This window comes from Otolemur garnettii, unplaced genomic scaffold (genome assembly GCF_000181295.1).
Source record: "Otolemur garnettii isolate 467f Iridium unplaced genomic scaffold, OtoGar3 scaffold00133, whole genome shotgun sequence".
Classification (NCBI taxonomy): Eukaryota; Metazoa; Chordata; class Mammalia; order Primates; family Galagidae; genus Otolemur; species Otolemur garnettii.
In genome coordinates, this window is record NW_003852528.1 from 5,087,120 (window position 1) to 5,112,003 (window position 24,884).

The 24,884-nt window shown below is 49.4% G+C and overlaps 1 protein-coding gene across 1 annotated transcript in view; it reads right to left on the minus strand.

Moving 5' to 3' along the window:
- PASK (PAS domain containing serine/threonine kinase) overlaps window positions 1-24,884 on the minus strand; it is a 45,314-nt gene that overhangs the window by 15,333 nt on the left and 5,097 nt on the right. Inside the window, exons 2-12 of the mRNA XM_003798250.3 lie at window positions 23,374-23,607; window positions 21,579-21,802; window positions 20,755-20,925; window positions 19,852-19,992; window positions 19,183-19,317; window positions 18,050-18,310; window positions 16,339-16,507; window positions 14,812-14,959; window positions 9,864-11,110; window positions 9,203-9,384; window positions 8,640-8,807 (exon numbers count right to left, since the gene is read on the minus strand). Coding sequence (XP_003798298.1) covers window positions 8,640-8,807; window positions 9,203-9,384; window positions 9,864-11,110; window positions 14,812-14,959; window positions 16,339-16,507; window positions 18,050-18,310; window positions 19,183-19,317; window positions 19,852-19,992; window positions 20,755-20,925; window positions 21,579-21,802; window positions 23,374-23,566 — 3,039 coding nt within the window. The 5' untranslated portion in view covers window positions 23,567-23,607. The remainder of the gene's footprint in view (window positions 1-8,639; window positions 8,808-9,202; window positions 9,385-9,863; window positions 11,111-14,811; window positions 14,960-16,338; window positions 16,508-18,049; window positions 18,311-19,182; window positions 19,318-19,851; window positions 19,993-20,754; window positions 20,926-21,578; window positions 21,803-23,373; window positions 23,608-24,884) is intronic.

Genomic DNA, 24,884 nt, shown 5'->3' on the forward strand with positions numbered 1-24,884 from the left:
GGCACTCTACCCAGGGGGACAGCTTGAGGGTCTGTCTCAAAAAAAAAAAAAAAAAAGAAGTTAAAGATCTAAATAAATGGCAAGACTCCGTGTTCACTTGTCAGGTCTTCTGACCCATGATGAAGATAGCAGTCTCCAGACTGGGCCAGCATCAAGAGGATTCCTGAGAGAATACCACAGGGGGCTTTTTTGTTGAATCTGACATGTTGATCCTAAAATTCTGATAGAAACAAAAATAGTCAAGGCAATCTTGAAAAAAATATCTAAGACAGCCGGAGGATGGACATTTTCCGGCTCCCTGACTTACTACAAAGCATCAGTGACCCAGACAGTGGTGGGAAGAGCAGTTCACTAGTGCTGAGATGGCTGGACATCCACACACAGTGCAGTGGGGCCTCCACCTGACAGTGGTGGGAAGAGCAGTCTTCACTGGTGCTGGACAACCAGACATCCACACACAGTGCAGTGGGGCCTCCACCTGACAAAGGCAAGAAGAGCAGTCTTCACTGGTGCTGGGACAGCCAGGCCTCCATACACAGTCCAGTGGGGCCTCCACCTGATACCACACACAAACATTAACCCCAAATAAGTCAGACTGAGATGTGATAGCTATAACTACAAAACTCCTAAAAGACAACACAGGAGTAGGTGCCACCCTTAGCTCAGTGAGTGGGGTGCCAGACACATACACCGAGGCCTCAAAAAAAAGGCTCCCTGACTTACTACTGCACTGTGTGCATCTTCCCTCTGGTGTAAGACTCTGCCTCAAAAAAAAAAAAAAAAAAAATTAAGAGTAAAAGATTATGACCTCAAGCAGAGCCTCTTAAATACAATACCAAAAGTGCAAGTGACAAGTGGCAAACTGGATAGATTGAACTTCATCAAAATTCAAAGTGTCCTTCAAATGATAGCATCAGGAAGTGGGCAATAACACACAGAATGGGAAAAAATTTCAGATCATGCAGCTACACCCTGAGTATAGAACTCTTATGTTCCATCCTGAAAAGACAAGCCTATTAAAAAGGGGCAAAGTATCTGAAGAGAAATCTCTCCAAAGAAATTATGCAAATGGCCAGTAAGAACATGAAAGATGCCTCATGTCATTAGTTACCAGGGAAATGCAAGTCATTTACCACAGCGAGCTGCCACTTCACACCCATCGGGATGGCTGGAAACAAGAGGCAGACAGTGAGTGTGGGCAGGGGTGAAGGGACATGGGACCCTGAGCACTGTTGGGGTGAAGAGAACACCACATAGCCCTGATGGGGAAGTGTGGCAGCTCCTCAGAACACTAAAGAGAGTCACTGAGTGGCCCAGAAGCTGCACTGCCAGGTGCCCAAGGGAACTGAAACTGTGGATTCACACACAGTCCTGCATGCCATCACTCATAGCAGCACCAGTCTGATAGGCCAGGAAACAGAAACATCACAAATGACCTCAACTGATTAACAGACAAACAAAGTACTGTGTATATCTGTATGATGGATATTACTGGACCCTAAAAAGGAATGAAGTACTTAAAAACAGGATACAATGTGAACGATCCTTGAAGACATTATACAGATGAAAAAATCCACTAATAACAGAGAGAATCATGCAGATTCTACCTCTATGAACGCCTAGAGAGGCACATCCACAGAGATAGAGTGTCATCAGGGGCTGTGAAGGGGACCCCAGGGGGACAGGGCAGGGGACTGACAGCTGTGGAGTGAGGGTTCTTTCTGACATCAGCAATGCTCTTAGTTTGTGGAAACAGCTGTAGACTCTGTGAATACACCAGAGCCACTGAGCTGTTCACTCTAAGCCATTATATGATGTATGAATTGTATCTAAATAAAGTCATTAAAATCATGATGAAATATTAAAAATAAATAAGGAGGATCCATGCCTATAGCCCAGAGGCTAGGGTGCCAGCCACATACACAGGGCTGGCAATTTCAAACCTGGCCCAGACCTGCCAAACAATAATAACAATTACAAAAAAAAAAGAAAAAATAGGGGGATGTTGTGGCAAGCGCCTGTAGTCCCAGCTATTAGGGAGGCTGAGGCAAGAGAATTGGTTAAGCCCAAGAGTTTGAGGTTGCTATGAGCTATGACCCCAACACACTCTACCAAAGGCAACATAGTGAGACTCTGTCTCAAAAAATAAATAAATAAATACAAACAAAGAAATTAATAATAAAAATAAATAAAGAACAAAAACCAAACAATGGCATAATAAAATATACCAAATTAAAAAGAAAGCAGAAGTCAGGGGTGGTGGCTCACACCTACAATTCTAGCACTTTGGGAGGTCAAAGCAGGAGGATCCCTAGAAGGCAGAAGTTTGAGACCAGCCTGGCCAATAGTGAAACCCTGTCTATATAAAAAATAAGAAAAATTAGCCAGTGTGACAGTGCACACCTGTATCCCCAGCTACTCAGGAGGCTGAAGCAGGAGGAATGTGTGAGCCCACCAAGAGTGTGAGGTTATCATAAACTCATTGCACTCTAGACCAAGCAAAAGAGAGAGACTTTATCTCAAAAAGAAAAAAAAGAAAAGGCAGAAAAAATGAGGGAGGGGAGGAACAAAGGACAGAAACAAACATCTAGAAAACTGTAGATTTAAATCAAGCCATATCGATAATTTCATTAAACATCAATGGTCTAAACCAGGAGTCCTCAAACTTTTTAAACAGGGGGCCAATTCACTGTCCCTCAGACTGTTGGAGGGCCGGACTGCGGGCCCTAGCACGAGTTGGCTGCTAAGCAGGACAGGCAATGGCGGCAAAAATACCCAACAGGCCGGATAAATGTCCTTGGTGGGCCGCATGTGGCCCACAGGCCATAGTTTGAGGACGCCTGGTCTAAACAACTCACTTAAAGGTAGAGGCTTTAAGATAAGATAAAAAAATGCAAGAGCCAAGTATATGCTGCCTAGAAAACCCCACCTTAAATAAAAAGACATAAATTACTAAAAGTAAAAGAATGGGAAAAGGTTACCACGTGAACACTGAGCCAGACCGTCAGACAGTGACCTCAGAACAAGGGTGTCAGCAGCGGTGAAGAGCATGACGTGAAGGAGTCAAGAAGACACGAGGATGCTCAGTGGGCACTTCTGTAACAACAGGGCTTCAAAACACATGGGGTGAAGTCTGGCAGGACTGAAAGGTGAGATGAGCAAACTGACAAGTGCAGCGGGAGACTCTGAAACCCCCCTCTCGTGAATTTAAATAACTAATAGTCAAAACTCAGCAAGGGCACAGAAGGTCTGACAGTATTGTAGGCCAGGCTGACCCAATTACCACTCATGTAACACCTCACCCAACAATACCAGAATGCATTTTCTTTCCACAGCATGTGGGACACCCACAAGGACAGCCATGCCCTGGAGCACAACACAAGCATCCAGAAGCTTAAAGAAGTTCAAACTACACGAAGTATGTTCTCTTAACTATAAAGTAGGTAAACTAGATATTAAAACAGAAAGATCTCCAAACAATCCTCAAATATGTGGAGACTAAACAGCACACTTCTAAACACAGAGGGAGAATATGAAAATATTTATAAATTAATGAAAACAAAAGCACAACATATGAAAATCCATGGCACATAGAGAAATTTAGAATGTTAAATGTTTATATTAGAAAAAATAAAAAGAGCTACTTGGGAGGTCAAGGCAAGAGAATTGCTTAAGCCTAAGAGTTTGAGGTGGCTGTGAGCTGTCAGAGCACTATACAAAGGGTGATGCAGTGAGACTGCCTCCAAAAAAAAAAAAAAAGAAAAGTTTAAAATAAAAAAATCTAAGAGTCTACCTTGGGGAAAACAGAAAAAGAAAAGCAAATTAAGTCTAAAATAAGAAAAAATAATGATACAAATCACAAAATTGAAAATAGGTCATCAATAAGAAAAATCAATGGAAAAAAAAGCTGGTTATTTGATCTAAATCAATAAAACTGATATGCCCCTAACCATATTAATCAAGAAAAAAAGAGAATAGACACAAATTACCAATAGCTATAGACCATATAGATATTAAAAGATTTAAGACAATATTTTAACAACTCTTTATGTCACTAAATTTGATAATTTAGACAAAAATGGACAAACTTATTGAAAGATCCACAACATCAAAGCCGATACAAACATGAATAATCCCAAACCTATTTTAAAATCTTAATTTGTGGTTAATAACCTTCCCTGAAAGAACACTCCAGTACCAGATGATTTTACTGGCAAACTCTACAGAATATTTAAGAAAGAAATAATACCAATTCTATATAAACTCCTTCAAAAAATAAAAGAGGAAGGACTACTACCAAGTTCATTTTTATGAGGACAGTGTGATACTGATACCAAAATTAGACAAAATTATACTAGAATGTAAAGCGTATACCCCAGAATGCACACTGGTCCACATACATACACCATACACCTTGTAAATACAGATGCAAAAATCCTCATAAAATATCAACAAATTAAATGCAACAGTACACAAAAAGGGTAATAATATAATTATGACCAATCCCAGGAATACAAAGTAGATTCAACATTCATAAATCAGTCACTATAATTTATCATATCAATACTTATGTTTAAGAAATAAGATCTCAATAGATGCAGAAAAAGCATTTGAAAAAAGTCAGTATGCATTCCTAATAAATAATCTCAGCAAACAAGGATGAAGTCTTCCTCAGCTGATAAAGGGCATCTACAAAAAGCCTACTGTTAACCTAATAACAGTGAAAGACTGAATGCTTTCCTTCTAAGAAAGCTGGGATATCCATTCTCACCACCCTAATTAACATGTTGCTGGAGGTCTTGGCCAGTGTAATGAGAAAGGAAAGAGGAAGGGGGGGGCGTGGAGAGAAGCAGTGAGCAGACCCCAGGGCCTGTAACTATTAGCTTTTTTTGAGACAGAGCCTCAAGCTGTCCCCCGGGTAGAGTGCCATAACATCACAACTCACAGCAACCTCCAACTCCTGGGCTCAAGCGAGTCTCCTGCCTCTGCCTCCCAAGTAGCTGGGATCACAAGTGCCCGCTGCAACACCCAGCTATTTTTTGTTGCAGCCGTCATTGTTGTTTGGCGGGCCTGGGCTGGATTCAAACCTGCCACCTTAGGTGTATGTGGCTGGCGCCTTAGCCACTTGAGTCACAGGCACCGAGCCACTATTAGCTTTTTTTGATAAATATTTGGTTTTGGACTGTTCTGCGACTCCATCGTTATCCAGCCATTGTGCTAAATGCTTGCAATTGTTAAAAAGAACCCATTTTTTATCACATATAACAATATGGTATAGAAATGGTTTGCCTCCATGTCATGACAGCAAAGAAAGGCAAGCTTTGGCTCAGTGCCTGTAGCTCAAGTGGCTAAGGCACTAGCCACATACACCAGAGCTGGCGGGTTCAAATCTAGCCCAGGCCTGCCAAAGAAAAATGACTACAAACAAAAAACAGCTGGGCATTGTGGCAGGCACCTGTAGTCCCAGCTACTTGGGAGGCTGAGGCAAAAGAATCGCTTAAGCCCAGGAGCTGGAGGTTGCTGTGAGCTGTGATGCCACAGCACTCTACCCAGGGCAACAGCTTGAGGCTCCGTCTAAAAAAAAAAAGGCAAGCTTTGAGAGATATCTCTTCTGATGCTCATTTAATTGATGTGGAACTCATCTTTCCAGCTTCCTTATCTCACCCATTGGTTTCCAATGGTCTAATACTGTTGGAATGTCACACCTTGCTAATTCACTGTAGGTTGAGATGGATTCAGCTCATCATTATCCACTTTGGTCTCAGGTCGCCCACATGGCTCATTTTCAAGATTAAAATCATCAAACAGAACTCCTCAAACCATCAATGTACTGGGCATCATTTGGGAGCCACATACCTCCCAAACACTTGTTGATATTTCGAGTTGTCTATGCTGTGTTGGTTCCACAATGGAACTCAAATGATTTCTTTTTAAACTGAGAAGGATGTTGAGGTTTCTGTTTTAATCCTTTAGGTATAAAGGTCTAAAGAAACCCTTAAAACCTATCAGATCCTGCCTTAGACCAAAAATGAGATCTGCCTTAAGATAATTAAAGATGGAGTAGAAATTTCAAAATTTAGACTGTTCGAAACACACGACAAAAGCAGGATATAGTAAAACTCTAGACTATGGCAGAGTATTTTCAGAAAACTAAATAATGCAAATACTTTCATTAATAACTTAAAAAATTACACATTCAATCCAATAATCTAGAAAAAGAACAAAATTAACACATACAAAGTATAAGAAAATAAATTAAAAGAACATACAAAATCTTTGATAAGACAAATAATTTTTGGTAAGTATAGCAAAAAAACCAAAGAGAGTAACACAAGAATTAGGACAGCCAAAGGAACACATGTCACCACAGAAAGTGCAAGCCTGACCCCATGCACACAGACATGCCACTGCCGAAACTGCCACCATAGCCGACTTCACATGACTTTGACATTTAAAAAAAAAAGCGTAAACACAAATGAAAAAAGAAAACCAAATTGAAATATTAGCAAATCAAAATCAGCTGTGCTTTAAGAGAATATTAGAACATGACCATGGAACTGCGTCTGTTAATGCAAGCTGACAGGTGTCACATTAACCAAGGGAACAAGGACATGAGTAAGCCACTGGGCGAGACATCTTTTGATAGAGTTTGATAGAACTCAACACTCATTCTTTTAAAAAAGATTTTAGTGTGACATATCATTACAGTAGGCCTAGTTCCTTACATTGACCACCTCCATATGCTGATCAGTTTGTTATAATCCCTTAGGTAGTTAATATTCTTTTTTTTTTTTTTTTGAGACGGAGCCTCAAGCTATCCCCCTGGGTAGAGTGCCATGGCATCATGCTCACAGCAACCTCCAACTCCTGGGCTCAAGCGAGTCTCCTGCCTCACCCTCCCAAGCAGCTGGGACTACAGGTGCCCACCACAATGCCTGGCCATTTTTTGGTTGCAGCCATTATTGTTGTTTGGCGGGCCCGGGCTGGGGATTCGAACCCGTCACCTTAGGTGTATGTGGCTGGCGCCTTGACCGCTTGAGCCACAGGCGCCAAGACGGTAGGTAATATTTTATTGTATTTGTAAATAAATGCTCCTATGTTTCCTAAAATTAAACTCTTTGAGAGAAAGTAATGTGTAATTGTAATGTTTTATTCCCTAAGATTATAAATCTAAGGGCAAGAACATAAATGAACAAATATACAGAATTAAAAAAAAAAAAAGATTTTAGTGTGGTGGCACCTGTAGCTTAGTTGGTAGGGTGTCAGCCACATACACCAAGACTGGCAGGTTCAAACTGGCCCGGACCTGCTAAACAACAACGACAACTGCAAAAAAAAATTTAGCTGGGCGTTGTGGTGGGAGCCTATAGTCCTAGCTACTTGGGAGGCTGAGGCAAGAGAATCGCTTAAGCCCAAGAGTTTGAGGTTGTTGTGAGCTGTGATGCCGTGGCATTCAACCCAGGGCCACAGCTTGAGATTCTGCCTCAAAAAAAAAAAAAAAAAGATTTTAGTGGGCTGAAGATTAAATGAAATATCCTTGTATGAAAAGTGCTCATCAGGGAGTATAGGGAAGATGCAGCACCAGCCGTGGGACAGCTGTGCAGGTCCTGGTCACAGGGCAGGAGGAAGAACCAAAGGGAAAGAGGTTGGACAGTAGGAGACAACAGCCTCACATGGCGGAGTCTACCCTGCCACCCGCAGGCCACATGTGGATTATTTTAGGACTGTTCTGCTTATTTCTGGTGTCAGATATCTCAGCAATTATGCACAGACCTTTTCCTTACCCAGCAGCTTTCGTTAGTGTCTGTGTATTTACTGTGTGGCCCAAGACAATGCTGCAGCAAAAAAAAAAAAAAAAAAAAGGCTGGACCCCTGCAGGAGGAATGGTGGTTGATCTAGAAAATCCAAAGCATCTACTGAAACACTGTTAGAACTAGGAAGACTAATACAGACCCAACACAATCCACCCAGACGCATTGGCTCATCCCAGTGACAGAGGGTTAGGACACACCGGGCAGGAAGGGCCATCAGGCACTGGCAATCTAATAGTGTTCACAGTAACGGGGACGATCCTCTGAGCAGGGAAGTGGGTATGGTCCCAACATCAATCCCGACAAACCCCATTAGGGCTTGACATAACTGGGCAGAGAGAGGGCGCATAGTGGTAAGGAGAATGCATTAGGGGTGCTCCGGCTGTGAGCTATAAACAGAGGTCATTCCAGGGACCCAGGACAACTGTCCATCGGGAGTTAGCTTGCTTTTCTGTCTGGAGTGGACTTTTCCAGTCAAGTGGGGAGGTCTCATCTAGATGTTAGGTGTGAGTTTGCAGTGCCCATGAGGAGTCAGCATCCCAGCAGGAGAGCAGTCCAAGTCCCAGGCTTGGGGGATCCAGAATGGGTCTCAACATGCCACTGGCAATCACAACCCTAAACCTGGCCAGTCAGGGGTCTGAGCCTAAAGTTCAAAAGGATGTCAACCCTGGTTGTCAGTGTGTAACCAACCCCCCTGACCAGACTCTCAGTACTACATGGGGATGATGCCTCATACCCACTAAAAATCCCAGGATTGGAGAAGAGGGACCAAAAGTCAGGAGCCACTGGCAGTGGCACCAGCCCTGCATCCCCCAGAAGCCAGCATACCTGCTTGTTCTCTTCCTTGTCCACCGCAGTCCACACAAAGCCAAAGGCCCCACTGCCCAGTGGGCTCAGGGCACTGTACTTGCAGGAAAATTCACCCTCGCAGGCTGCCACCCCCTCCAGCTCCACAGCCCGGGGGGCTTCTTCAAACCAGGGCTTGGCTCTGAGCAGCTGCCATGCAAAGAGAGGGCTGAGGGTCATGCCAACTATGCCATGGTGAGGACATGGCCACACATGTGGGCGTGCCCAGCAGTTGCCCCACCTGCCACAGGTGTGCTGTGCTCCACACCCCATTCCCCCATGCCCACGGGAACCCAACCTGGGCATCTCTCTGCAGCCTCAGCACATCCCCAAACCAGCACATGTGCAGAGTGCTCACACCCACCACATGCAGCACATGCAGGCTTAAAGCCCCACATGAGGCTCATACTCACAGGGGATATTTGAAGATAGTGTCAAAAAGCCACATAGACTTGTGGCTGTTCCCATGCCCAAGGAAGCAGAGAGAGAGAGAAATGCCAACTGAAACAGGTGCCCTGATGCAGGAGCTAATTGCAGGCACCCACCTCCCCTGGGCTGGGTCCAGGCAGCTCGGATATGGAGTGGGCAGAGCTGGGCAGGCTGGCCAGCAGCAGGCGGGTCCTGGTGGCTGAGTCCCGGTGGCTCTGCAGGAGGTCCTTTACCAGCCAGCAGCAGAACAGGGGTGCAGGGCCTTGGAGCTCTACCCGCTTTACCTCAAACTGCACACCTGAGGGTGAGTGGATAGCGCTTGGCTTTCTGTGTCCCGGTGGGCATGGCCTTGAGGTGAGAAAGCCCAGAGCACTGTCCAGATGACAGAGCAGCCTTGCAGCTACCTGGCAAAGACCACACCTTGGCAGCACGGCCTGTGGGACCGCTCCCCACACAGCCAGGAAGCCACACCACAAACCACTGACCAACTCAGAAACCCCCACTGGTGACCTTACCCAAAGCAGTCCCTACCTTCAGGTGACAAGAAAGTGAATTGCCTCAAAGCCATGTGCACAGGCTGGCCACACCTGCTGGCCATACTGGCCCATCCCTCTCATCCAAGTGAACCTCCCTTGCTGCAGAGAGCAGCTCCCTGAGGAAGGGGCCCAGAGCAGACACATACATCTGTAACCTTAACTTTCAGGAAGTAGGCAGTCAAGTATTCCCCTTAATGCATAATTTCTCCCAAAGCTGCTTGGGCTTTCAGGCAGGACTCACTCAGCTGCAGGCCGTCACGGTGGCAGCAGCTTCCTGAGTAGCTGCCCTCCCGGATCTCCCTCTGTAGGGTGGCAGCCCCGGGGGTCACAGGCGTGGAGGTGACCTGTACATTCAGCCTTGGCTCCTCTGCTGAACAGGGTGCATCCTTGGGGCCAGTGTCTGCCGTGTGCAGGGTGCAGGCTGGGTTTTCGCAGTCACTTACTTCAAAATGCTCCAAGGACACCAAAGAAACCTCAGATGGTTCTGCCTGATCACATCCCAGGCAGCTCTCCCGGAACCGCTGCCCTTCACCCAAATCAAAGCGGGTGCCAGTCAGCAGTAACAGCTCTCTGTCATCTGAAACACCTGAGCTCTGCCCAAGGAGACTGCTCACATCTAAATCAGAGCCCACAACTGACGGAGATGGTGTCCCTATAAGCTCAGATGTAGCATAGGAACAGCTCGATGAAGTCTGATCTGTCTGGTGGCTGAAAAAGAGCTCCTTGAGGTTCCAGGAAAACGAGTTCATGTCGGCCTCCTGGGACTCCACTGCTCGCAGGGCCCCAGGAAGGTCTGTAGCCAAGGCGTAGCAGGCTGAGGAGCTACCTGGGCGGCTGCCATGCAGGTCTCTGCCTCCCACATCACAGGAGGACATGGAGGCCGGGAAGGGGGTGTGCTCTGCTGGGACAAGCTCTATGCAGGTGATGCCTGGGGCTCCCGCAAAGCTCAGACTGGACAGCTGTTCCTTAATCAGGCAGGTCTGCAGCTCTTCTCGGTCATCTTTCATGCCCAGCCATGGCTCATCCAGAGTAGGTGTCCCAAAGGAGACACATGCTACCCCAGAGGGGCTGGGAGTCAAGTCCTGGCTCTTTGGCCGCAGGCCCCACTCACCCCCATATCTGGGGCAGTGCATCAGGAGGCCGCCCCCTGCCGGCTGACCCATGGCCCGGTGCTCAGCTGTGGCACTGGCCCAAGAGTTTATACCACTAGGACCACTAAGTCCCGCCAGTTCCAGCCAGGACTCCTGGCGTGGGTCACACACTCCTGCATCACTCTTCCAGTCCTCAGCTGGGACAGGAGTTTCCGAGGCTTCCCCAGAAGCCGGTGACTGTGTGTGCACTGGTTCAGACCCACTTTCTTCCAGAAGACCCTGCTTTGGGCTCTCTGTTGCTCCAGGCTCCTCTTTCCCCAAGGCTGTGACTCGCTGGGGCTCAGGGGGCAGCTGCACACTGTGAGCTGGCGGGCTTCCTTCTGAAACAGCATCCACCCTGGGGACAGCAACATGGATGACACACTGACACAGGCCACAGAAGAGTCAAGAGGAAAGAGCACATCCATCCCCATCCAAGATAAGCATAAAGTATTTAACACACAAATTTATAACATAAAAGGTTAAATCTTGTAACCAAGTTAAAAATTAACGCACTTACTCTCAAGTAGTCCCCAGGAAAAGATGTTTATAATGATTTCTCAGAGGACACTACCGAGTGCCCAGGAGCACACACTCAGCACTCCCCGCTGCACACTGGGGCCCCGGTGACCCAGCCCTCACCCCTGTCAGCAGGCAGCTCAGCCTCAGCCCCACTGCAAGGTGTGGGAGAAGAGACAGGTACAGCCAGCTCTGTGATCGGCCAATCCACTTCACAGCTGGTGGAAAACAGCTGTGGTAGAGATGAGGAGGATGGGGGTAGCAAGGGCTAGCCCTGTGGGCGGAGGCTACTTCATTTGTCAAAGCGGAAAAGAGTGCCCACCAGAGAATTTAGCACATGAAGCCCAGGGAGGAGGCTGCTCCTGCAATCAATGGGACAAGCCTCAGGGCTGAGGGACCAGCCCCCACATCTGTCCATGTCAGCCCAAGGTATGGCACTGGACACTGATGGACCGAACACTCCAATGCCCTGTCTCAGTGGGTCTGACATGCAAGCTCACGGCAGCAACCCAGCAAAAGTCCAACAGAGCTTCACAAGGACAAAGAGGGAGCGTCTGACACAATGATGTGTCCCACAGAGAAATGGACTATCACCGCAGTCCTAAGGAGGAGCGGGCGTCTCCTGGGGCAACTGAGGGGAAAGGCAAGGCTCACCAAGGCCAGGTACAAACGTCTGTGTCCACATGTGCCCCTATTTCCACCACCCTCTCCCTCTCACATCCAGACAGTCTCAGGGAAGTGAAGGCTGCTGCAAGGACGGCAAAGGCAGGAGAGAGTCAGCTAAGGCATCAGACACCAGGACATGGTGTCCAAGAGCAGGCTCAACCCCATGCAGGACAGCATGGCGTCTAGGACCTTGAATGTTGCCAACTGCCCGTGGCACTGTGTCTGCTCCCGTCTCCACTGCCTTCCACCCAAACCCGTGGGCTGGATTTCAGAGGGGTCAGGTAGCCCTCTGTCAAGAGACCCTGTCCGGCTGGGAAATGCTGCCCTGTTCCACAGCAAAGCCTATAAAAAGTGTGGAGGCTGAAGGGAACCAGAAGTGGCTTCCCATGAACTCAATGTGACCATCAAATTCACAGCAACATCAAATCTGAAAAAAAAAACTTTCAGTGTTAGGGCTTGTTAGATTAAACTTTGGTAAAGAGATTGTGAACCTGTAGGATCTCTGATGTTTAGCATGAAACCCAGAAAACAAGGACATTCCCAGCTGCTACAAAAGCTGGCACTGCCATGTCACTAAATCCAGCCACTCGAAGTGAGAGAGGGGCATGGACCCCGGGCAAGCCTCCAGGAGCAGCCCCCAGCCCACTCTTCACCGTGTGCTGGGGCTTACCCTGCCTGGGAGTTGCTGGGACCTGAACCCAGTCACCTAGTCCCTCGCTCCTGATCCACGGTCTAACAACTCACTTGGCCTCGTTCACTGAATATAGTAACGAGACTGAGCTCCCAGGATTATGGGCAATTAAAGAACACCACAGGAAGAAACTCCTGTTGCAGTCCCACCTGTGTCCCTCACGCTACCAGCCTTGCTCTTTCTGTCTCAGCATATTTGATTACACTGTACTTTTGTGAGTGTGCAAGTGAGCAGAGGTGATGAGCCTCCAGTAACTGACCACACCCACATCTCACAACTGTGAGGTCCAAAAATGCTCAATTTAAGTGAGAAAGTGAGAACCCTAACAGGGCACCCTCCTCATTGTATAGCCTGGGGCCAGAAGAGCTTGTACAAAGTGGTGAGGAGAGACCGACTGAGCAGAACTTGGCGAGAACCCACAGAGACTGCATAGCTCTCAAGACACACTGGCAAGGTGCCCTTGTGGCCACAGCCACATGCCACCCATCCCAGCTGATGGCTCCACCAGCAGGCAGCTATCCCTCAGCTGCCAATAGGACACTGGACACACAGAAGGGAGAGACAAGTCGCACCCGAACGGCCGCACAGTGATGGGTGCTGACAGGAAGCAGCGGCACATGTGCCTCCAGGCGGCCACAAGTCTGAGGAAAGCCCACACCTATGCGCACATACATCCCAGGACAACACACTCAGGACCTCCCTGCAGCACATAAGGAGCAGAGCACAACTCACAAGAACCCACATGCTGTCTACATGACACACAACACTCCTGTGTGCAGCGGAGACCTGGGCCTCACAGAGAGACACTGAGCCGGGTGGTGCCTGTAGCTCAAGCGGCTAAGGCGCCAACCACATACACCAGAGCTGGCGGGTTCAAATCCAGCCCGGGCCTGCCAAACAACATGACAACTACAACCAAAAAATAGCCTGGTGTTGTGGTGGGCACCTGTAGTCCCAGCTACTTGGGAGGCTGAAGCAAGAGAATCGCCTACACCCAGGAGTTGGAGGTTGCTGTGAGCTGTGACGCTACGGCACTCTACCCAGAGCGATAGCTTGAGGCTCTGTCTCAAAAAAAAAGAGAGACACTGAGCCATGCTCTGTGGACAGAGCAGGCTAGAGAAGGCCAGCTGGGAGATGGCCAGTGAACCTTCTTTCACTGTGCTTCACAAACCACATGACCATGCACTGCCTGTTCGTAATATAACTTTAAGGAGATTGGAGCACAACAATGTAGGTAAATATCACAGATATAACAATAGCTGACAGATGGAAGAACAGCACAAGAAAGGCTCAAGTGGGCAACGCTGACTACATGCTGACCCTAGGTAGGAGAGCTGGAGGGATGGCCAGGCCCACCGTGTGCAAGGAGAAAGGACCAAGGCCATGCACACAGCCAAGGTTTGGGCACTTTACTGTAGGCTGAGCATAAAAAATATTTTTAAAAAGAAAACTGGCTAAGGCTTGGCACCTGTGGCTCAGCAGCTAGGGCACCAGCCATGTACACTAGAGCTGGCGGGTTCAAATCCAGTCTCAAATCCAGTCAAATCCAGGCCTGCCAAACAACAATGACAATTGCAATAAAAAATAGCCGGGTGTTGTGGTGGGCACCTGTAGTCCCAGCTACTTGGGAGGCAGAGGCAAAAGAATCACTAAAGCCGAGGAGTTTGAGGTTGCTGTGAGCTGTGATGCCACAGCACTCTACCGAGAGTGACATAGTGACTCTGCCTCAAAAAAAAAAAAAAAAAGAAAGAAAACGGTTAAAAACATACCAAAAGGCTATGTACAATTTCCCAAATTCTCTAATGTTAATATGAACTTTCTTTACACTAAATAGAACACTTTGAAGTGTATAAGAACAGCTTCACCCAATTTTTGAAATAATATAATTATGCTTCCATCAGTTCTCTGAAATCTATCTAAATGTTCCTGAACTCATAACAGCCCATTTCTTTATCCACAAAATGGAGATAAGAGTATCAATGGTACCTTCTCACCAAAGATGGTGAGGACTTAGCCAGGTGTCCTGGGAACAGTGCTGTCCTGTGTGTGAAGATGCAGGTGTGCGGCACAACCAGCTGCCAGTGTCATCACTGGCCGGCTGAGTATACCTCCTCCAAGTGCCCCTCATCCACCCAGCACTGCTTTGACGTTAGGACAACCACAACTCCCATCAGAGGACTCACCCAGGTGGGGGCTGGGACCAGGGGCCTCCAGATCCTGGCTGTCTCTGGGTCTGGGTCCCAGTGAGGATGTCTCGGCTTCCTGCCAGCTTCAGGGTCTCATCTTGAGGCAGAACGTGGTCACTAGTAAGCATGACGCTACCCTCTGGGTCTGGCAATGGCATCAAAAGAAAGTTCTCTTCACAGGCACGCTCTGCTGACGTGAACTTCCCCATCTCCTCGTTCACAGGGGCAGGGGCTAGAAGGCTCCATCTGAAAAACTCCCTCTCAGCCCCACCTTCCCAGCATGACCCAAAGCTCTCAGTATCCAAGATGCCCTGGTCCACACCAGCACCCTCTCAGCCTCCTATCTCCCTGCTGCCCTGCAGTGAGCCAGCCCAACCCCGTTAACACACACCTCGGAGCACGTCTCCCATCTACTGATGACCCCGAGGGCTCCCATCTGACTTGGGTAAAAGTCAAAGTCCCTACCCGGCCCTCTTGGCAGAGCATCCCAGTCTCCCGGCCATACCTGGGGCATGTGTCCATGAGTGCTGTGCTCTGGGCTCTGTTGGCCTCCCCAGCCCAGTGCCGAGGCTGCACACTCAGCTTCCCCATCTGCTTTCATCCTGTGCCCAGAGCACTTCCCGAGCTCATGCCCCAGCTATTCCCCTACCACTCCACAAGGGTGGGGTGTCTGCCTTTAACAAGCCCAGCACATAGTAGGTGGCTGGTGTATGCTTCTTGGTAAACAGTCTGGATTAGGAAAAACATCAGAAAGAATCCCAGCCTCTGACCATGGAAGCCCACTTCACAACAAGGACAGCTGGGCAGGTGAAAACCACTTCCCTAATTTTTAACAATAACTTACAAAAATGCTCTTTCCACTTTCTAATGAGAGAGTGTTAGAAATGGTCTCCCCCAAATATTCTATGAAGAGTATGCATTAAACACACACACACACACACACACACACACACACACACACACCCCTACACACAGGGAAGCATCTGGAGTTCTGGTAAAAGGGGAAGGGGCACCTGGCTCCACAACGCATGACCCTCTCCTGGCATCTCCCCTCCCTCTCAGCTTTCTCCTCTGTAAGACAATGAGACCCACCACCTGAAAAGTCGGCCCCCCTGCATGGGTGAGTTTCCAATCCCATGAATATTGTTATCTTTGAGGCTGAAGAAAAGCTGTGCATAAGTGACCCTCGCCACTCTTGATGGTGCCACTCCAGGGTCTGACATGCTGTATCAGTCCAACCTTACACTATACAAAGTTACATAAATTTCTTGCCTAAAATGGCAAGATCACCCATCAGCTAACAGTGTCTGGGAAGATTTTCTGCCCCTCTTCTCTGTGCTGATTTGTGAAAACAGTACATGGCACCACCACCCCGTGGGAACACGAATGTCTGTGAGAGACAGGGGAGAAGCAGCTCCCACCACTCTGCCCCAGCCCCGCACCCAGCCCTCCGCCCCCTCCCTCCCTGCTGCTATGTGGGGCTCAGTGGCACAGGCACACTTGGGGACAGGCATCATGTCTTACCCTGGACCTCACCAGCCAGACCCCAGCCCTGCCAAGAGTCTGTGGGCATCTCCCCAGAGCCCTTCTCATTGCTGACGTCCGGGCAGCTGGCCAGGTCTGGCAGTTGTAAAGAACTGTCATAGGCAAGGTCCATGTAGTGGTAGAAACCAGGAATCAGGAAAGTGATATTCTAGAAAACAAAGTAGTGACATTTGAGAGCTGAGAGGATCTGAACTGAACCCCAAACCAGCCCTCCCAGGGAAAGATGAGGCCCCATGTCACTCTCCCCTCAAGTTCACAAAGTGCCTTAAGCCACAGCCCTGTTCCCCACCTGCAACCCCTCTGATGCTCAGCAAGTAATTCATTATTTTCCCCATGAAAAAGATAAAAATCAACACACTTTGAATCAAGTTATACTGACACCTGCTACCCTTGGCCCCACATGCCTGAGCTTCAGAGCCTGCATGGGCAGCCTGTCCTCACTTGGCTCCTGGGAGGCTCCCGGTCAGCCAGACTATGGCCATGCCTGTGGAAGGGACTGTGGGGACAGTGCTTTCTCTGAACCTGCATGTGGCCCCCAACACCTGGATGGCTGCTCGTGGCCATAGGAACCTGGAATATGTTCTACCCTCAGAGGGCACAAGAATCCCCACATCTGAAACCCCATGAAAGGACTCGAAGCCCTAGGCTCCTACAGGAAGCCCTCATATGCTAACTCCTTTTTTAATTAACTTAAATCTGACTTATTCTAACAAAATTTACCTTACTTTTAATATATTAGAGAGCAGAGAGGCCAGTCTCAGCATCTGCCCTGCAAGGGAGGGGCTAGGGATGAGCCAGAGTGCCAGGCACCGGCACACTCCAGTATCAGGAACGGGACAGGGGGCCTCCAGAGGCTGACCTACAACCTCTCCCACCCTGTGAACCTCCTTTGTCCCCTGCTGGTGAGCCCAGGCCTGTGCTGGTGATGCTGCATGGCTCCAGAGGCTGCCTGAGGAACCAGGCTCTTCCAGACAGGGGCCTGGAGGCACTGTGGACCACATGCAGGGGCTCTTGGGCCAGCCAGCCCTGTCCTGCCAGCTAACTTGTGAGGATAAGGCCCTGGGGCTGCACCCGCCCTGCTCACCCTGCTGGTCCACTGAGCTCTGCCCAGACAGCCCACCTGTGACCAACACTTGTGAGGTTAGTTGTTTTAGGCACTTAGTTTGTGGAGGTCATTACTGTTATAGTGGCAGTGACAAGTCTGCTCGGCACAGTTTTGGGTGAGGGAGCAGGGCACTGGTGTGCTATGCTCCAGGTGACAGAGGCCTCCTCATTCCTGAAGGGCTTCAGACAGGGCCCAGTCTAAGGAAGGGAGGCCATGGAAACCCTTTCTTCCTACGTTGACCACATGCCACACTCCAAGGACGTGAGGCCAGGCCTATGGGGTGAGAAATGGATCCCTTCAACTGTGACAGGAACCCTGGTCCTGCCCATCAGACCGGATTCCACTGGAAACAGGCTTCCAGGCAAAGTACTCCTCTCCCTCTGGAGTGACCCTGGAGATGCCCCAAGGCATCCCCATGTACAGTCTAGAGAAACAGCCCAGGCGCCGTCAACAGGGCCATCCCTTCCTGGGTAAAGCTAGCAAGCAGGACAGCATGTCTGGCAGGGCCGTGTCAAGCATAGGCCTGTGGAGCGCAGGTCGGCTTCCTCAGCCACAGGGAGTCAGGCAGCCCAGGGCCAGCCCCACCTTGCCCAGCAGCTCAGTCTTCCCGTAACCGAACAGTGTTAGCGCAAAGCTGTGGTTGATGCCATATATGGTCCCGTCCGGCAGGAGGGTGATGAGGCCACTGATGGTGCAGAAGACCCACACAGATGCTGAGTAGCTCCATTGGGGAACCACCTCACTGGCATCCGTCTCCTCGCTGCTGGATTTAGATTTCAGTTTTAAACTCAGAGGGAAGGTGGTGCCGTCCCTAGCTCTTCCGACAGACCGCTGAATTTTGAGGTTCTGAAAGAAGGGCATATCATTTAGCAAGGATTCATGTGGACACAGCCATGCATCTGTGCTGCTTCAGGTCCCAAGAACGTCTCCCACACACACACTACTCTTCCTTCCAGGTCTCCTCAAGCCCCAGGGAAGGCAGAGCCCAGGCCAGGGTGTGGCAGCTGGAGTGGAAAGGACTGAGTCTGGAACTGCCCTGAGTGCAGTCACACGAGGGCCATGAGTGGACCAGACCCAGGGAGAGAGAACGAGAAGACGATGGGGCTCGAGGCTTGGCCACACTTCAGGCATCTGTACCACCCTTGCTCTGCCCTGGGGTACTGGCTCCGCAGGCTGTACCCTGGCTCCATGTGTGTGGAACAAGGAAGAGCCAGCATATACCTCCCACCTCTCCCAGTCTTAGACAATGTCCTCGGTATCCACCTCTGAGGGTGGCCTAGACCTTCATCTCCTCTGTCCCCCCAGCCATCGGTGGCAGTGGCTTCGTGCTGGCACTGGTCTCTGGACAGCCTAGCCAGCCCCTACTGGCCTTCTCAGCTCTTCCAGCACTTTGGCAGCCAGGTCCTGGCATTACACTCCCTGTCCTGTAAACACTGAGAATATCTTTGGTTTTCCAATTTTATTTTGACTAATCCAGGGTTTCTAGATAGCAAACTAGGCCCAGGCCCAGGCCCAGGCCCTGGTTTCAGGGCTCATCTGTGTAAGCTGTGGTGACCGCAGGGGCCTGCATCACAGGTGCAGAGCCCACTGCCTAACCCTGAGTGTGGGGAGCACCCACCTCACAAGCATTGGCCCCCATCAAGGTCAGAACTCGAGACCCTGTGCTCCCTATGGAGACTTGCTGGAACTTGGGGTCAGGTGATTTTCCCTGGTCCTACCTTTGGGACATGTTGGCCAGGAGGAGGCAGCTGCACAGAGGGGATGAGGTCTGTGACGCGCTGCCCCACCACATCTTCCCCACTAGCGTAGCCATGGAGATGAGCAAAGAGATGGTCACAGGAAGTGATGGTCCCCTGGAGAGAAACCCAGAGCTCAAGTGCTGCTATGAGAGCTTCTCATGTTCCAGCTTTCAACACCACTGAGCCTCAATGTCTCAAATCTAAACACACAACCCTTAAGATGACTTCTACCCCTCAAGGTAAGAGACAAATGAACTTTCATAAAAACACTGTCTTCCTGCCAGAGGCCCCTCAATGGTGGCTTTCTCCATGTGCCTAAGCCCCACATCCCAGGTTGCATCAGAACGCTGCCTCCACTGCCAGCCACTGTCTGTGGGGTTCACATGTCACTCCATTTACGTGATAAGGCAATTGCAGGAGTAGTTATTACCACATCCCCATTTCACAGATGAGAAAACTAAGGCATGGGAAATTTAGCTCCTTGCCCAGACATAGGTGACTAGGCAGAAGCACAGAAGGATAGACCCTCCAGACTCCTCACTCTTTCTTCTAAAGACACAGAAAGGGAACAAGGTCACTGACATGCTGGCAGAGGAGGGGGACATGTGGCTGCAGTGTCCCTTACACAAAGCAAAGCCACACACTCACATCACTCTGGAAATCCACCGAGGCAGAGACCCTCTCCACAGGCTCCAGGACCACCACACAGCACAGGCTGCGCTCCTGCTGCAGCCTCTTCATCCACACTGACACTGGCACCTTCTCCCCACTGCGGCTGACGATGTCCACCTGCCAATAGACAGGCTTAGGCAGGGCCCTGCCTCCTGGACAGCCGTCCCAGACTCCAGGGAGTTCAAACCCTGCTCATCTCTCTCACACTTCAGAAATGTATCAAAGTACAAACTTGGCTTCTGATACCGAACATTACAATCACTGAGGGCAGGTTCTCTCTCCCCCTCAGCTTCATGGTAATGGGGGCAGTTTCTGCTCTTTCTTAAAGAAATAGACACCAATGCATGAGGAATATTTTAGTCTTTCTCTTGCTGTTAGGCTCTTCAACCAGCAAGTCTCTGATGCCACTGACCCTGTCTGAGCTTCCTCTATGCCTGGGCTCCTTTAGTAGCTTGGGCTGGACACATGGCACAAAGGAGAGGGTCAGAGCTCCCCAGGGAAAGGGTCCAGACACATGCCTCCAGCCCATTCCAACAGAATGTAAATTCTGATGCAAAAATTAGCAAACACAATAAAATTACATTGCTTTTTGGGAATCTGGTGTGGTGCCCTGCAGGTCTGCAAGATGCCAGCCAAGCTACCTCCCTGGAACAAACTGGAGGCCCTCTGAGGGCCACAGCCACCCTACCTGCTTTTGTGGTGCTATTGCTTGTAAGGGCCCTCACCTCTGCCCGGGCTGGGGGAAAGAGCACCCCTTGGTGGTGTTTTAAGCTGAAGAAGCAGACGTTGCCTGGCGCCACCCAACCCCCAGCAGTGCTCTTCCCACCACGTGCTGCTGTCACCTCTGGCCAGGCCAGGGTCCCTCCAAGCCCCACTCACCACTGTGCCAAACACCACTGCAGCATGGCCGTCGGCACCCACGTGCTCCTCACTGAGGGCCTCGAGGACAGCCGAGTCTGACTTCAGGAAGAACTGTGCGAGCTTCTGACCGACCAGGCTGTGGCTGCTGCAGCCCAGGAGCCTGCAAGCTTTGTCGTTGGCAACCAGGATCTGAGGGGATACAAAGTGGGGTTAGGACAGGGCCATCACCAGCAGCTCCTCTGACTTCTAAAGCAGCCGAGAGACAAAGATAAGAGCAACCTGAAGACCAGCATGGTGGCCCTAGGCCTAACCACCCCACAGGCCCCCCTCAGATGCCCAACCTTGGTGATGCCTGGGGCTTGACTACAGGGAAACAGGTCAGTGCAGACGGAACCCATGCGCCCTTCACCAACTGCATGGGCCATATCTGAGACTCTAAAGAAAACGTAGGAGCTTCAATCAAGCTCTCATCTCACATTTCAGTTATCTGTGTGTAAGTGCGCATCACACACAGATGCATCAGCCTAGATGTAGCACATGTGCCCTTGTCTCAGCTGGGCCAGCAGCTTAGCAAGCATGAGTATGTAATGTGCTTTAGCCTTTCCTTGAATCTCTACTTTGCAGGAAGACTTAATTCATTTTGATTGACTCATTTTAGTTGTCCAAATTTTTACCTTTTTTGTTAACATATAAAACCAAATGCTTATAGTTTACATATTAACTATCAACACTCATGTAGAAGTGTCCTAACTGTACTTAAAACACGAATTCCTCTGTCTGCGATTAGAGGTTTAAGGAGCAAACTCCAAATATCTGCAACTGCATCTCAGACCAGCACACACCTCTGTGGTCTTGGCATCCACGGTGAAGACGGCTTTGTTGGGGTTGCACACAGGAGCCGGGAGCAGAGGGGCAGACCACCCTGCAGACAGCCCCTGCAGCAGGGAACAACAGGACACGCTGGCCTGGGACCCAGCGTGCTCCAGGGCAGCAGGGCAGTACAATTTGCTGGTGCAAATATTTTGGGCAGCCAGTGATGACAGACAGTAGGAGCTCCATTTGTCTTCTAGAAAGAAAAGAAAACTGTACACCTTACATGGCTGCCAGGACTCCCCCTGCAAATGAACCACAGGGTGAGGTTCAGGTCTAATCATGCCTCTGGGGGTCCCAGCACCCCTTGGGCTGGGACCAGCAGCAGCACCGAACAATGTCCTTTCAGGACCCTGAGCAGCCCAGACGAGCACTTCTAGGTCTAATTAAATTTGAAAGGTCTCTTCCCCACCATCATGCCAAGATCCCACAGCCTTCCAGCCACTGCCCTCTTACTCCTGGAAGGCTGCACACAGTTCAGGAGTGGCTCACACCCACCCTCCCACCTGCCTTCTTTCTCTCCTGCCACATTCACTTCCCGCCGCTTCAGAAGATCTGCTCTCAGCAATACCTCCAGTGACTCCCACACTCCACCCAGGAGCCCCTGCTCAGTACTCGCCCTGCTCCTCGCACCATCAGTCCTGGACTCCTTCCATCCAAAGTACATGTCCTCCAGGCACTGACTCCAGCCTGCTTCCCATCACCCTGGGACCTGACTCTAGCCCACTACTCAGCAGCTTCCAACCCACAGACTCCAGCCTGGCAGGTCCCGGGCTCCTCTGCCAGTGAGCCCTCTCATCCTCAAGCACCACCATGTAAGATGTGACCCTTCTGTTTCTCTCCCACCCTATCTTCTCTCTTCTGGGGCCTTCACCTAGGATCCCCGACTGTCTGAGACAGGGGCCTCATATCACCCAACTCCAATGATAGAAGCTTCCCGGCAGCAGTCATCACGCATGGCTTGGCTGCAACTCAGGATGCCACACCTTCAGCTCCTGCCCCAGCTCCCCATGCAGCTGCCACAGTGACCCTCCTAAACCAACACAGCCCCTCCCTCACGGCATCTCAGGGTTTCTCTGCAGGATCCCCATTCCAGCTGCTGATGCCTCGCCAGCTCAGCTCCAGCACCCTGTTCTTTCTCTGTCAGACCACTCCTTATCCTCGAGATCAGATACCACCTCCCTTCTCCTGCAGCTCTTTGTCCTGGCTCTGGCCACTTCTATTGTCCCAAAGGACTTCTCCATTTTCCAGGTCCACCCCGACTTGAAGCATACAGCCTCCTACCAGTGAGTCCCCTCAAAGAGGGGCAAGGCTTTCTGCCCACTGTTGTCCAGTGAGGAAGCACTGCCCCCAGCACTCCACCAAGCCCAGGACACACCCCTCATCCCCACACGGTGAGGCTGGCAAACCACATGCTTCTCTGTTTCCTTGCTATGCCAACCACTCAGTAAGTCCTCACTGACTGAGCTAATGTTGCAAAACCGTACTCACTTGTAACCAGCCTGGGGCAGCATTCTCACACACTCTGCAGAGAGGAAACATTTTGCTGCAAACCAACTCCAAGTGTGCAGGTGAATTCCAGCCACTGGCTGAGAGTCACAGCAGGGAGGGTCTGGCCAATACCTCCCACCCGTGTGCCCAGCACCTACACAAATATCTGAGAATAACCAATTTTAATGACCACCCAAAGGGTTTCTACAGGGAGAAAACAGCGACTCCATATTTTCATGTCAACACAGACACCCACAGTGACCAGGAGGCCGTTACCGGAGAGCGCCATCCTGCTCTGGCAGAGCTTAGAAAGCCCATTCTTTCTGCTCAGGTGTCTGCGGGCAGCGGATAATGACTTGCTGGACTTGGAGATGGTCTGTGAAGCTGGGCGCTCCACTGGCACTGTCAAGGGGGTGCTCCCAGACGGGCCTCTCTGGTCCTCTTCAACCACTGAGCATCTGTCCTCCATGGGAAGGAGGGGACCAAGCCACCACCTCTAACAATCGTAAACTAGAAAACAAAGTGCACCTGATTACCATCTGCAGCACAAGAACAAAGACACTTTAACCAAATATTCTTCACACTCCTGAGTTTAAGCTCAGCTCCAGAAGACACACACACCCACTTGCCACCCAAGTCAGAACCTGGAATGTGAGAACAGTCAGCCCAAAGTTTGTGTTCCAATGGTACATCCACATTGGAAAGCAGTTTGCCAGTTACCCTAGGACAAAGTAATCATACTCCTAGGTATTTAATATTTACACAGAGGGTTCTACACAAATGTTGACAATAGTTTCACTTGTATTAGCTCTAAACTGGAAACAATACAAATGTTTATCCATCAACAGGAAAGCAGATAAGTAAACACACTATACCCACACAAAGGAACCTATTTAGAAATAAACAAGAATGAACTAGTGACATACTAGACACAGGCAAATCGCAGCCATCTTTACACTATGTGTCAACAGGCAGGCATGAGACGTGTGCTCTGAGACTTCCCTAACATGAACCTCTAGAAAAGACAAACCTGAGCTCCAGTGACCAGAAGCAGAGACGGGACTGTCTGGGGCCAGCTGTTGGGAGGGTTGACTAAGAAAGAGCACAGAGGAAATTTTTCCAATGATGATTGATTGCGACTGTGTTTATACCTGTCTCAAAACTCACTAAACTATGTACTAAATATGCATATATTTTATTGTATGTAGATTATACCTCAATAAAGTCAATTTTTTAGTGCCAATAAATGGACAAAACTGCTGAAGAGAAAATACTGAGTTAGAACATACATTTGAATAAATAACCCAGAAGGTAACATAGAGAGATAAGAGAAAAAATGTAACAGACAAAAGTTAAGAGTTAAAGACTCAGGTAACCTAGCAAACATTTAATTGGAGAAAGACTGGGGAGGAGGAAGGTAACTTGAAGAGAGTTACCTTTGGGCAGTACCTATAGCTCAGTTGGCAGGGCGCTAGCCACATATACTGAGGATGGCAGGTTCGAACCTGGCCTAGGCTTGCTAAGCAACAATGACAACTGCAACCAAAAAAACCCAAAATAGCCAGGCGTTGTGGTAGGCACCTGTAGTCCTAGCTACTTGGGAGGCTGAGGCAAGACAATCATTCAAGCCCAAGAACTTGAGGTTGCTGTGAGCTGTGATGCCATAGTACTCTACCCAGGGTGACACTTTGAGAATCGGTCTCAAAAAAAATAAAGAAAGAAAAGAAAAGAGTTACCTTTATCTTCAATAACAAATAAATACATTATAAAAAAAAAAAAAAAAAAAA